The sequence below is a fragment of the Ursus arctos genome, unplaced genomic scaffold (genome assembly GCF_023065955.2).
Source record: "Ursus arctos isolate Adak ecotype North America unplaced genomic scaffold, UrsArc2.0 scaffold_26, whole genome shotgun sequence".
Lineage (NCBI taxonomy): Eukaryota > Metazoa > Chordata > Mammalia > Carnivora > Ursidae > Ursus > Ursus arctos.
The window spans coordinates 42,286,577-42,299,475 of NW_026622941.1; the positions used below are offsets into that span (position 1 = coordinate 42,286,577).

A 12,899-nucleotide genomic window follows, 5' to 3' on the forward strand; every position below is an offset into this window, starting at 1 on the left:
AATCATTAGTTGCCTCTTCTTGTTGCTCCCACGTTCTCTGCCTCTCATTATCTATGACTCCTCTGGGAGGCCAAGAGTCCCTCCGGGGTTAGAGAGGGTCTTAGTCACCTCTGTATCACCAGCTTCTAATGCAGGGGTTGGCACAGAATAGATGCTCTGCATGGGCTGTGCGGGGAGGGGAGCTGCACCCTAACACTCAGGAGCCTCAAGGGGGAGTTTGTGGTGGGGGGATTGTTACAGGGGATCACTGAGGCAACAAGAAGGATTTGGGGGCCCCGCAGAGGGCAGAACTGCTGTTACCAAGCCTCATCTCCAGGTCTTGGGGCTCCCTAAGAAGGAGAGGGGACTAGAAGTTTCTCCTCCCTGGCTGGACTGGTGCCCGTCTGCACAGCTCTCCCCAGGCCTGCACCTGACCTGCACCAAGGCTGGTCCAGGACGGGGAGGCAGAACACGGGGCTTGGAGTCTGCTAAGTATTTCTAGGCTTTCTCTAGGACACGTATGTGAGGAGGCTTGCATGTATAAGGCCATGATTTTTAACATAACAAGTGACTTTCAGTCTATGGGGCTTTGATATGCAGGTTTAAAGGCAGTTTGTATGGATCCACATTTATTCCACAGGCTGTTGGCAAATCATTCATATGTAGCTTTTCCTTGTGTAAGATAACCGTCATTTCTGCTCCCAAGCCCTCCCAGCTCCCAAAGGCTGCTCATTGGTTCGCCTTCAGCCTTCTTGTACCCCACAGAGCAGAGTGAACAATCCTGATTCCTGCAGCCCGTTAACAGTCAGTTTATTGGGAACAGACAAGCCCAGAGGCTTATGGCAGGGATGGCTGCTCCCTGGGTGGGGGAGGGGGCTCCTGCAGGAGGCAGCACTAGGGGCCTCTGGGGAGATGGGGTCAGCGCAGCACCGCCTTCTGGGCAGCCCCTGAGCCAAAGCCTCCCAGTGGCTGGGCAGCCCCACATCATTGTAGCCAGGAAAACATGAAAGCATATCAGACCCAAAAGCAAGAGGATTGAAAAGGAGAGGGAGCAGGACAAGGGGTGGGGTGGGGGGAGGGCTATGTACAGAGGGTGGGAGAGGGGCTTGGTTCCATTGAGCAAAGGGTGTCAATTGGTGACTGTCTCTCAGTCCAGGAAGTATTCCATGTCCCCTTGCCTTTGTTTTGGCGTTTCCCCGCCGTCAGCTCCCAATGTGGCTCGGGAAAAAGATGTATTTTCATGGTGTGAGCTCAGCAGCCCCGGGCAGGAAAATCTGCCCGGAGACCACCTCTTGATTCTGCGTGCCAACCGACAGGACCATTAGCAGGTCTCCAGTGATCCTGAAATGCTGGCTTTGGAATTCAGAATGGGATTTGGGGGTACCTCTTTTTGATCATTGCAATAGTGCACGTGTCAGCTGGGCGTTAGAAGTTCACTTTTCTTCGGTGCATGAGAGCCAGACGTAAGGGAGGTGGGGGAACTTCCAGGGGTTGGGGGTGGAAGACTGGCTTTGTGGGGCAACTTTCAGGGGATAATCCAGAAAGCAGAACTTTGGGGTGTTCGCCCCTAGGGCCTAGCGCAGGGTCTGCACACGGCTAAGTGAAAGGTGGCTCTTGGAGATGCCTGAGGAGTGCCTCTCGGTGAAAACCCAAGGGAAACCTGTGGTCAGTACAGGAAGGTGGGGTTTGGGAATATCCTTGTCTTCAGCCCTGGTCGGGGGACAACATCCGGGCTGGGGGCTGGCGCCCTGTCCCTGGGCTTCCAGCCTCAGGGGCGGGGCTAACACTTGTGGGAGGAGCTGCTCCCAGCCCCTAGCTTCACGCTGGCACCCCGCCCGCTCACACAGCCCAGTAGCCCCTGGGGCTCGCAGGGGATGTAGACTTCACCAGTGCCCACGACGCTGCAGCCCCCGCTGGTCTTGAGGACACTGGTGCCCCCTGGGCAGTACTCGGTCCTCAGCACGGGTGTGCTGACCACACAGGGCTCGTAGAGGACCGCGCCTTTGGAGCTGCTCACGGCTGCGGGAACAGGGAGGGGTGCTCAGGGTCCTGCACTGTGCGGCTCTAAGGGCGTGGCCCTGAAACCATTCACCCGGGCCGTGCCCCCACCTGCTGCCCCTCACCAGGAAGGACACCCCCATTCCAGCCACCGACTTCCCACGCTAGCCCCAAAAAGTGCTTAGAAGCTCTTCCTCTTTCCCCAGAGCCTTGGCTTCCGCTTCATGCTCTCCGTGTCTACTTGTCTGAACCTGCTTCAAAACTGCTTTCTCCAGAGAGGCACCCCCTTGTCATGAGGGTTCCCGGCAGCTTCCGGGCCCCAAAGCACGGAGGCCCTGCTGCATCTCTGCCCCTAATATAATTCTGACTCCCAAAGCGAAGAAAAGCCCCTCCATCTGACCAGGAGCTCCTGGCAGACAGAGCCCTTCCTTGGGGTGGGGAAGGTGTGCTGAAGTCTGGGCCGGGTGATGTGATCCGTCCCTGTTGGGTGGACCAGCCCCCACCGCCCCAGAGCCCCGGGGAGGGCGCATCTACTCACAGATATTCACGGGCCCAATGCCTTCGCACAGCCTGGAGGGAGAGGAAAGAAGACACAAGGTAACTGCGTCAGAGAGAACAAGGCTGATGAACGTGGGGCGCCCCTTCTCCTTCCCGCCCCGCCAAGGCTGCCCGCCGAGGACCACGTTCAGGAGAAGGGCCTGAGGATTCTGGGCTGTTTGGGACTTCCCCTGACTGCGGGATGGGCAATCGCACCCGCAGCCTCAGCCCCCACCAGCTCTGGAGGGGCAATGTGCCCTTGGTGCCCAGCCCCGACTCACCTGTGCTCCTCGCCCTCCAGCAGCCGCCTGTAGGTGGCGATCTCGATGTCCAGGCCCAGCTTGGAGTTCATCACCTCCTGGTACTCCTTGAGCAGGCAGGCCATGTCCTGCTTGGCCTTCTGCAGGGCCTCCTCCAGCCCCGCCAGCTTGCACTTGGCGTCACTGAGGGCCGCTTCGCCCTGCTGCTCTGCCTGGGTCACCGCGGCCTCCAGCTTGCAGCGCTGGGGGAAAAGGCACAGCAAGGCATTACTGGGGGCCCCAGGAGCCCTAGGCTGACTTTCGGAAGAACAGGGAGAACATGGCCATTGCAAGATAATAAAAAATACATATATTGGTCTCTGCCCCCAGTTCCTGGCGTAGAACTCCTAAATCCTTGTTAATTTCCCAAATGATAAGAGCATTAGGAACACCTTTTGATTTAATATTCGGTCTTTGACCCTGGGTTCTGACACAGAGTTCTCCAATCCCTTGGGATTCCTGGATGATAGCAATGTCTTTTGTTCTAATGAGGTGACTCTGGGTGAGTCCTCGATGGCTCCTGGATGGGGGCTGGTCACCAGAAAGACCAAGCCATGACTAGAAGTTGGGGATTTTCAGCCCCACGCCCCATTACCGGAGAGAGGGGAGGGGCTGGAAATGGAGTTTATAATGATAGTGCCTAGGAGAGGAGGCCTCTGTAAAATCCCCGAAGGATGGAGTTCATACTTCTTCCAGGTTGGAGAACATGCAGAGGGGCTGGGACACTGGTGTGCCCAGAGCATGGCACAGAAGCTCCGTGTCCCTCCCACCTACCCTGCCCTGTGGGTCTCCTCCATCTGGGTGTTCATTTGTATTCTTTTTCACAGCCTTTTATAACAACTGTTATAGTTGTTATAAAACGGTAAACTGTTTTCCTGAGTTCCGTGAGCCACTCTAGAGAATTAATGGAACCTGAAGAGGGGATCATGGGAAGCTCCAACGTACAGCTGATGGGTCAGAAGCGCAGGTGACAACCTGGACTCATGGTCGGCATTGGAATTGGGGGCAGTGGGATGGGACCCCGACCCTGTGGGATGGGACCCTCTCTCCAGGTAGCTGGTGTCAGAGTTGAGTTGAGCTGTAGGACACCAGCTGGGGGAAATAATCGGCTGGGTGAGCAGCTTTGTGAGTGTGGGAGGAAGGCGACAGTCAAGGGAACACATAGGAGGTGGAGGGAGATCTCCTTCACAGTCATGGGGCCGCGCCAGAGTCAAAGCTGCTGTGCCTTTCGTCCTAGGATTGTGCCATCTGGTTCCTCCCGCGGATGTCGGACCACTTCTGTCTGTAACACCTCAAGGGTCCGAGCGATGTCTTTGGGGCTAATAGACTTGAAGCGTCTGGCTGGTCCTCACCAGCCTAGGAGAACGGAGTGGGTCTGCGTTTATGGACTCCTGGGAGTCGTCTGGAATTTCAGGATCACAGGACTGGAGCCTTCGGGTTAGAAGGGGCCATGGCAACCATCTTTCCTGTGCCCCTGTCAAGGGGAGCACCCTTGCTATTTCATCTGTGACCGAAGGTGGCCTAGGGTCTGTTGGGACCTCGCTGCTTCCCGAGGCTGCTCTGCGGTTGGTCAGCTTTTGTAGGAAGGGCTTGTTCCCTCGTGAGCGAGGGGCGCAAATGCATTCCCACTTCTGGGAGCTCCCTGGGAGAACGGACCCGCCCCCAGGACCAGCAGTGGGGCCGCCTGGGATGGGGCCTCACCACCAGCGCTTTCCGGCCTCACCTGGGCTTTCGTGTTCTCGATTTCTTGCTGAAGCCGCTGGATCAGTTTGTTCATTTCCAGGATCTCATTCTTGCGGTTGCGGAGGTTGTCACAGTGGCTCCCGGCTGTCAGCCGCAGCTCCTCATACTGCCGGGACAGGGGCCGGGAGGTCAGAGCCCCTGGTGCCTGCACCCGCACTGCGGCGCCTCGCAGCCCCCTGTTCTCACAATCCAGAGCCTCTCCTCCGGTGATCTCCCAGCTCAGGGCTCTCTGGACCCTAATGCTTGTTCTGCTCCCCATCCCCTTTCCGTTTCTGGTCCATTTGGGGTCTTTTTCTGGGCTGCTTCTTATTTCCTTCCCCAGCCCTGAACCTTCAGCCTTATTAAACGCTCCTCTGAGCTCTCCTTTTTTCTGTTGAGCTGTTCTGTGGCGCGTCTTTTTCTCCCTAACCCAAGGCCCCAGGGTCTCCTGAGGGCTCTTTCCCCTTTAGAGTTTCCTCCTCTGGACCTTAGTGGGGTTTCTGTGTTCAGCCTGGGACGCCTGACAGACCTGGGATCGAGTGCCTTCCAATATTCTCCTTCAAAACCATTGAAAACAAAACGCAATGTTACTTCCTACTTTGACTTAACATATTTTTTAAACCTTTGCAGCTCCAAATTCAATTTCTGAATAATGTTTCATAGGTTTACAACGATAGATTAAAAACAATTAGCCAACTTTAGATTTTCTGCCTCTCATGGATGGGAGCATTTTGCATTGAGAAGGCAAAACAAGTGATAAGCAAATCACTCTCTTTGGCTCTTTTGTTGTTAGGCTTGTTGTGACAAAGCCTGCAGCTGCCTTAGCAATGTGCACTCTCCTCATCTTCCAACAGAACTCCGCTTTAATTTGGGGTGGCAGTGAGCCCAGATAAAAGAATATTTCTTGGCTTTTTCATTAATGAGATCTATGGGTAACACTTCCAGGAAAGCTGTTTAAAGTGGGGAATGACCCAGTTGGCATGTTTCCTTTGCCCTGTGTTCTTCCTGCCTGGAATGAGCATGTGAGATTAGCGATATGGCAGCCTTCTTGGGACATGAGGCAACCATGAGGATTACAGCAATGTTAAGGATAGCAGAACAGAAAGCGAGAAGGAGCCTGTGTCCCTGATGGCAACATAGAACCCCCGTGTCATCTGTGGGCATTCTATCTTTGTAAACTCTTTGAGGTCAGGGATGGCGTGACTCTTAGTATCCTCACGGTGCCACACACCTCAGTAAGGTCAGCCTTCCCTGGCCACACTATTTAAAACCTCATTCCCACAACACTCCCTGCACTTCATGCTGATTGATTTTCTTCAAAGCGCACGTCACCATCTAACGCACACCCTCCACACTGATTCGCCTTGTGTATTGTCTGCCCCTCCCCTGCCCCTGCCTCTAGAATGAAAGTGACACGAAGGCAGAGCTTGCTGTCTATTCTGTCTCCTGCTGGAATCCAGCATCTAGAACAGCGCTTGGTGTATGATGGATGTTCAATAAACGATTGTTGGAAGAATAAATGACCGAATGAATGAATGCATGGTGCCTTTTGCAGACAGGGCAGGCAAGACAGAGATGATAATATTGGCGAATCAAATTGCCCTTGGGGGTATCACTCTCCCTCCCAGCAAGCCCCTAATTGCCTAAGTCTGGGGCCGCCTTAATGACCGCTTCCGCCCTGCCATTAGTGCCCACTGCGCCATTACCCTCCCTCACGCCTTGAAGCCCAGGGCCCTCGTTGCCGTCATCGCCAATTAGTGCTTCTTGAGGGCTGCCTAGGAGAGCACCTCCAGTGTCTGTGCGTGGGTAAAGCTGGGATGCCCCGGCACCCTGATGACAGGCCTGGGCTGTCCGTGGGGTCCCCTCCCACACACTCTGCAGGGCCCTGGCCCGGGGCCTGGCAGAAACAACAGGACCCAGGGTTTACGGGGTTCCCTGTGGTTGTGTGTGACGCAGCCCTCATTATCTTCTTCCTCATTTCCTAGGGGAGAGGGAGTCTGGGGTCCCAGCCCGGCCCTGCCCGGGCCTCACCCGGCTCTGGTACCAGGCCTCGGCCTCGGCTTTGCTGCGGCTGGCAATGTCGTCGTACTGGGCCTTGATCTCGGCAATGATGCCGTCCACGTCCAGCTCCCGGCTGTTGTCCATCTTGACGATGACAGAGGTCTCGGAGATCTGAGACTGGAGCAGGCAGATCTCCTGGGTGGGGGCAAGTGGGAATGGGTGAGCGTTTTGAGCATAAAGGTGGAGGAGGGGAGGGGAGAAGCAGCTTTGACCTTCCCATAGCAGATTTGCATAGGACTTTACATAGCTGTCCCTAGTCTTCCATCACCAACCTGTTCTTCATCCCCCCCCACCCCCGCCCCAGTGACACGGACCCGAGAGCCACGGTCTGGGCCCTCTAACTTCTAGGAGTTTCACTGCCTGAGAACCAGCTGTCCGTGATTTCTTTCAATGCTCACTTTTGAGTCAGCTTGCCCCAAGCCATACCCGCGGGCAGGAGCCCTCCCGCTCCATCACGCCCACGGAACTGTCCCCTGACCCAGCATCTGTGCGCAGTGGGGCTGCAGGTACCTCCTCATATAGGCTTTTTAGGAAGTCGATCTCCTGGACCAGAGCCTCCGCATTGGTCTCCAGGTCAGCCTTCATCAGGAAGGCTGTGTCCACATCCTGCGGGCAGAGCAGGGACGACTATAACCTGGGGCCGGGGGAACATGTGCGGGCCACCCTCTCTTCCCAGACAAGCTGGTGGCAGGTGTGGGACGCAGGTATAGGTCCATGTGGAAGTGAAAAGGTGACAAAGCCAAGGATGGAGGGAGGGAGCCCAGCTCCAGGACCCTATGCCTGGGCCTGGCACTCTGATGGGGGAGGATATGACAGAGTGGGTTTTGAAGGAGCCTTGAATGCAGCTTCTCAGAGCCTGCTGTGTGGAGCACGGGCCATAGAACACCTCGGTGTCTAGCTGAGAAACCGTCGCTATTGTTTTCCTCTTTTGTGGTTAGAGTCAGAGTTATTGTTTGGTTTTTTGATTTGGCATTAGCTCTATCTCCAAGTTCTCGGGCAGGTGTAGACACAACCCTAACCGGGTTGGGCCCACATGAGTTGGAAGTTGGAGGCCACGTCAATCACTGTCCTTCTGGAAGAAGTGGGGGAAGGCTGGCTTTCCTCTTTCCCAGGGTCGGTGGGGTTGGCCCTGGGCTCCGACGGGGGAGAGGCCCTGTCTGGGGGTGGGTGGGCTGCAGACTGGTTTGGATCCGGTCCAACGTGAGTGTCTGCTGAGTGTGCTGAGGCCACCTGGGCCAGCTCAGGGGGCCCTCTGTTCCTGCGCTGCCCTCCCTCACCTTCTTCAAGGCGACAAATTCATTCTCAGCACAGGGCCGCAGGGAGAGCTCCTCTTCGTACCTGGTGGATGGGCAGGAAGAAATATTTCAGTCTGGCTTGGGGGTTCAGAATTGGCCTTGGTATCCAGCCTGAGGGAGGGAGCCTGGGGGGCAAATCTGCCTCTTACTGACTTAGTGCCCTAAGGAGTCACCAGGCCAGCCCCCGTCCTCACTGGACACCTCTAGCTGCTCCAGCCACTCAGGACCGGTGATTGTCATGGCCTCTCGTTAGCCACTGTACATGTTAACCTCCCTCTCCACTCCCAGCCTGTTCCTGTGATTAATCATCTTCTGGGAAGTCCTTCTTAAGGCCACCTTCCTTCTATCTTGCTGCTAAGGAAGCCCACATCATCTAGCTCTTTCCTCTGGGAAGTAGGTGAAGAGTTGGCTGCCTTCTCTGAGTTCTTCTCAGATTTGGCTGCAGACCCTGGAACCCCAGCCCGCCCCGTGCCCTCCCCGCCAGGAGAGGTCTGAGCCTGGCCCCTACTTGCAGAGGTAGCAATTACCCACTTTACCAGAGCTGTAGAGACAGCCCGGCCATCTCTTCTAGGCTCCAAGGGAGCTCCTCGCCCACTCCCTATCCCCCTGGGCAAGGGAGTCAGGGTTAGGGGGTTCAGTCTGGCTGGGATGACTCAGTGCGATATTGATCCATGGGCAGCCTCACTGCGCTTCCTGACGCCCATCCTTCCTTGCTCCAGCAGACCTCGGCCTCCGCATGGGCCCCGGGAGCTGGCGCCTTCTGCCTGGGCCTGAATGCCAGCTCGGGCGGGTGCTAGTCATGTGACTTTGGGGAAGGGACTTGGGTGAGGGACTTGTCTGTGCCTAAGCTTCATAATGTACAGAATGAGAATGACCCCGGCCCAGCCTCACGGAGCTGCTGTGAGCTACCGCACACACCGGTTAGTGTCTCCCAAACGCTGGGCTGCCCTGGCACGGGCCGCAGGCATTTAGTCTCATCCTTCTTCCCCCCACTCTCCCAGTCCAAAATCCTCATCGTGAGCTGTAAACCGCGTCTCCTGACCACCTTGTATGTTACCCGCCAAGACAGGCATTGCTCTGGCTGAGAGGGCTGGCCTCGCCGCATCTCGCCTGTCACGGTCTGCTTCAGTGGTCCCCTCTCCCTTGGCACACTCTGGCCCTTCCTGTCACCTGCTCCCGTCCCTTCCCCTTTTCTGGCATCTACTCTGGACTCCCCTCTTGTAAGGCCCAACTAGAATGAAACTTCAGCACGGCCCCGAGCAAACGGCCTCGCCTTCAGGAAGCTTTCCTGGGCCCCATGTGCACCTGCACTGTCTGGGCTTTCCTCTCCACTTCTGCCCTGTCTCCCGTCGTAGCTGTTGGTTTGCGCGCATGGAAGTCTGTGCCCGACCGGGGCACCTTGAGGGGAGGAGCCAGCTCAGCGCAGTGTCCAGCTGGCACCAGATAGGCACATGGCTGACACCCGCAGCCCGAGAGGCCCCCATGTGGCTCCTTCCACTGACGCACATCCCTTAGGAACCATGGCTCTGAGCCTACTTGCACCACTTCTTGTCAATGGAAACGTGTCTCTCTCAACCCTCCCCCACCAACATGTGCTCCCACGAGACACCCACCTAGGACCTGTGAGCCAATTTATCTGGGCCTCAAGCCTCTTGCAGGCACTAGACCTAGTAGCCTGCAAGCTCCTAGTTAACATCTGTTTCTCGGGTACCTTCTCCTGGGAGGCAGGCCGGGAGCTGCCCTCTGGGAGGGCAAGTCTAGCAGGCTACCTGACCTTAACCACCAGAGCTGGGGACGTAGAGGGGTGATGGCTTCCAGGTGTGGACTCGAGGTCCGGGAGCTGAGCGTCGGGGAGTGAGAGAAAACGTGGGCCAGGTTAGCTTGGAAGTGGTCCCAGGAGTTGCCGAGAGGGGCTTATTAGGAGGAAGGAACAGTGGGAGCAAAAGCTTGGAGGGAAGAGGGTTTGGGAGCTTGTTTGGGGATAAGACGTGGTTGTGGATCTGAATGGGGATCGATAGATGATACAGCAGACCGGGTGGTAGAGCAGAGCCCCGGAGGGCGGGACATGGCAGCAGAAAGAGCTAGTATTAACAGGGAGATGAGGAGGGCCTTACTGAGGGAGGGCGGCGGGGAGGGAGGTGAAGACAAACACAGGAGTTCAGAGTTTCTACCGCGTGAGTGACGAGCAGCACCCTAGCTCCCCTGCACTGCACTGTTGTTCCACCTAACCGAGAAGTTGGGGGCTTCCCATTGTAGAGATGGGGAAACTGAGGCCCAGGTTGTTGACGGAGATTGCTCCAGGTTCCCTGGTGGGGTGAAAGGGGGCCACACTCACTTTTTCTTGTAGCTTTCCAGTGTGTCCTGGAGGCTGCCGAGCTCTGCCTCCAGCCTGGCCCGGTCCCCGGCCACGCAGTCCAGCTGACGCCGAAGGGTGGAGATGTAGGTCTCGAAGATGGGCTCTATGTTGTTCTGACAGCACTTCTGCTGCTGCATGAAGTTCCACTTGGTCTCCAGCAGCTTGTTCTTCTGCTCCAGGAACCGCACCTGCCGCCAAGAACGGGATGTCACAGAGAGCAGGGAGCCTGGGGACCGTGGCCGGGAGACAGTGGGAGGTGGCGGCGTGGGCGGGCAAGGCAACCAGTGTGGGCTTTTACTCCCAGCACACTGCTGCCAATGAGCTAAAATGTTCGGAGGAGGCTCCCTGCATAGACTGGCACCTGAGAATATGTCTCCATGTTTCCTCCACCTACGGGAGCTTTTATAAGACCCCCCCCCCCCCCACCTAGGGGTGGCAGGTTGTCATGGGAGGAGTACTGTCCCGAGAGGCCTGGGACAGGTCCCCCTTCCAGCCCTGCCGCTGACTTCCCACGAGCCTTGCAACCCCGGCCCTTCGAGCCTCACTTGGCTTCCAAGACTCCTGCTTGGAATTGTGTCTGGGAAGCACTTGGTGAATCTTCACAGTAATGCAAGCTGGTGACGTGAGGTCTGGGAGTTCAGGCTTTCTTTGGTCACAGCCCAGGGGCACTCAGGGGAGGTCAGAGCAAAGGCTTTGTCCTAGGACTCTAAGCTATCTCCCCCAACTCTGATGTACCCTGCGTGGCCGTGTCTAGAAAATGTCCCTGTCCCTGGAACATGGAGAGCTACCGGCCAGCTTTTCCCTTTAGACGGCTTAGAAGCCGAGGTGAGGAGAAGCTGAATGAGGTGATCACGGCCACCCCCTTAGCCACTGGCAGAGGGAACACGGCGTCCATGCCTCAAAAGAAATCTGCGGAGGGAGAAATGTTGCCCTCCTTCTGGTCAACGGCCGCACTGCCAGCAGGCTCCCAGCCTCGGGAAGGTGGTACGACGTTGCTGGAGATGGGAGCCCAGAACTTACTGAGATTTAAAGATAAAACCGTAAGTGGAACAGTCCCCATTTACTGCAATAAGTTTCTTTTCGGAGCACTTTTACCTATCTTAGCTCCCTTGACTCCTCACCACCAAGGCCCCCTTCCCCACCGGGCAACAAGGGCCCTGAGGCTGGGAAGTGAGAGGTGTGCACAGGGCCTGGGGGGGAACAGTCAGGAGTGGAGCCAACACCAGGGCCCAGGCCTCCTGCCTTCTGCCTCAGGACTCTTTGCCCTTCACCTGGGGGTCAGCAGAAACACGGGCTCAGCCCCCGATCCCAAGAGCCTCCCTGGGGTGTGGGGACAGGTGCAGAGGCCGCTGCTTGGAGTTCTGCTGGGCCAGTTCAGTGCCTTTCAAAGGCCGCACACCACCCACCCCTGTAGGCTGTCGGAGCTGTGGCTTTGGTGACAGCGACCGGGTGCTCCCAGCTCTGCCTGCTCCGTCTTCTCTTCACACCAGGCCTACTCCGGTGGCAAATCTGGGGTCCCAGTGCCCCTCCCTGCCCCCAGGCCCAAGGGTCTCACCCCAGCTCAGGCACCCAGAAAGCGGCTCTGGTGTTAAAGCCTCCTCTGCTTCATTCGTTTTTCTTTTCAGTATCTATCATTGCTTTGGGAAGTTCCTCTTGTAGTCTGACCTCAGGCAGCCCTGGTGATTTTCTCAGATCATATTCAGAGAGAGATGATGACAGGGTAAAAAAAGAACTAGCAGGCAGAAGTGTCTAGCCCTGAGCCTGATCTAAGCGGCTTTCAACCATTAGTGGTCGTAGAGTAAAGAGGCCAGTCCATGCCCCGTGCCTTCTCGGTTGCCGGCCTCTTCCTGCCTCCCCGGACCCGAAGCAAAGCGCTCCCTGTGTTGCATGGCCCCGAGCATGGGGCCTCCCTGGTACCTTGTTGATGAAGGACGCAAAGCGGTTATTCAGGCACTTGATCTGCTCCTTCTCGTCCCTCTTCACCCTCTGCACGGCCGGGTCGATCTCCAGCTGGAGCGGGACCAGCAGGCTCTCATTGATGGTGACGGGGGCGATGCAGGCCGAGGGTCCACAGGGGGCTCCCACTCGGTACCCGAAGCTGGGCAGGCCACACCTGGAGGCCACCCGGGGTCTCCCGAAGCCCACGTTGCACAGGCTCCGGGAGCCCAGGCAGCCCAGGGCACGGAGCGCCCCCCCGCCCCCGGGCCGGCACGGCCCCCTGCTCACTGCATATTGGGTGACCATCCGGGGGAGAACAGCGGAGCAGGAGCTGAAGTTCCGACCCCCGCATCTGGAGCCCAGCTGGAAGGAGCGGCACGACATGGTGAGAGAGAGGCAGAGAGGTGCTGGCAGGGAGAGCGGGAGGCCCGAGTTATCAAGCCAGCCCAGCTTCCCCCCTTTTATCTCATGGGGGATGGAGGGCCGGGCAGAGCCAAACCCCAAATCACCATTAACAGGTTTATAAGCTTGGGATATTGGCAACTGCTAAGTACCAAGGTGGATAATTAGGGTAGCAAAGAGCAAAGGGAAGGAGCCAATGGGCAGTGCTGCTGTCCTCTTTCCTTGTTTATGGGGGCGATGAAAGGGGCCAACCAGACAGACGTTTGGCATATTGGGTGGCTCAGCCTCAAGGAAAGGGAGATTTAGGACTTT

At 57.0% G+C, this 12,899-nt stretch overlaps 1 protein-coding gene across 1 annotated transcript; it reads right to left on the reverse strand.

The window, feature by feature from the left end:
• Window positions 1-690: 690 nt before the first annotated feature.
• On the reverse strand, window positions 691-12,603 carry KRT82 (keratin 82). Its single transcript, XM_026501808.3, has 9 exons — window positions 12,165-12,603; window positions 10,227-10,435; window positions 7,874-7,934; window positions 7,107-7,202; window positions 6,567-6,731; window positions 4,537-4,662; window positions 2,796-3,016; window positions 2,516-2,547; window positions 691-1,998 (listed from the first exon to the last, which is right to left on the reverse strand). Exons 1-9 carry the CDS (start codon window positions 12,567-12,569, stop codon window positions 1,760-1,762), a joined length of 1,554 nt encoding a protein of 517 aa, XP_026357593.1. The 5' UTR covers window positions 12,570-12,603; the 3' UTR covers window positions 691-1,759.
• Between the last annotated feature and the right edge of the window lie 296 nt (window positions 12,604-12,899).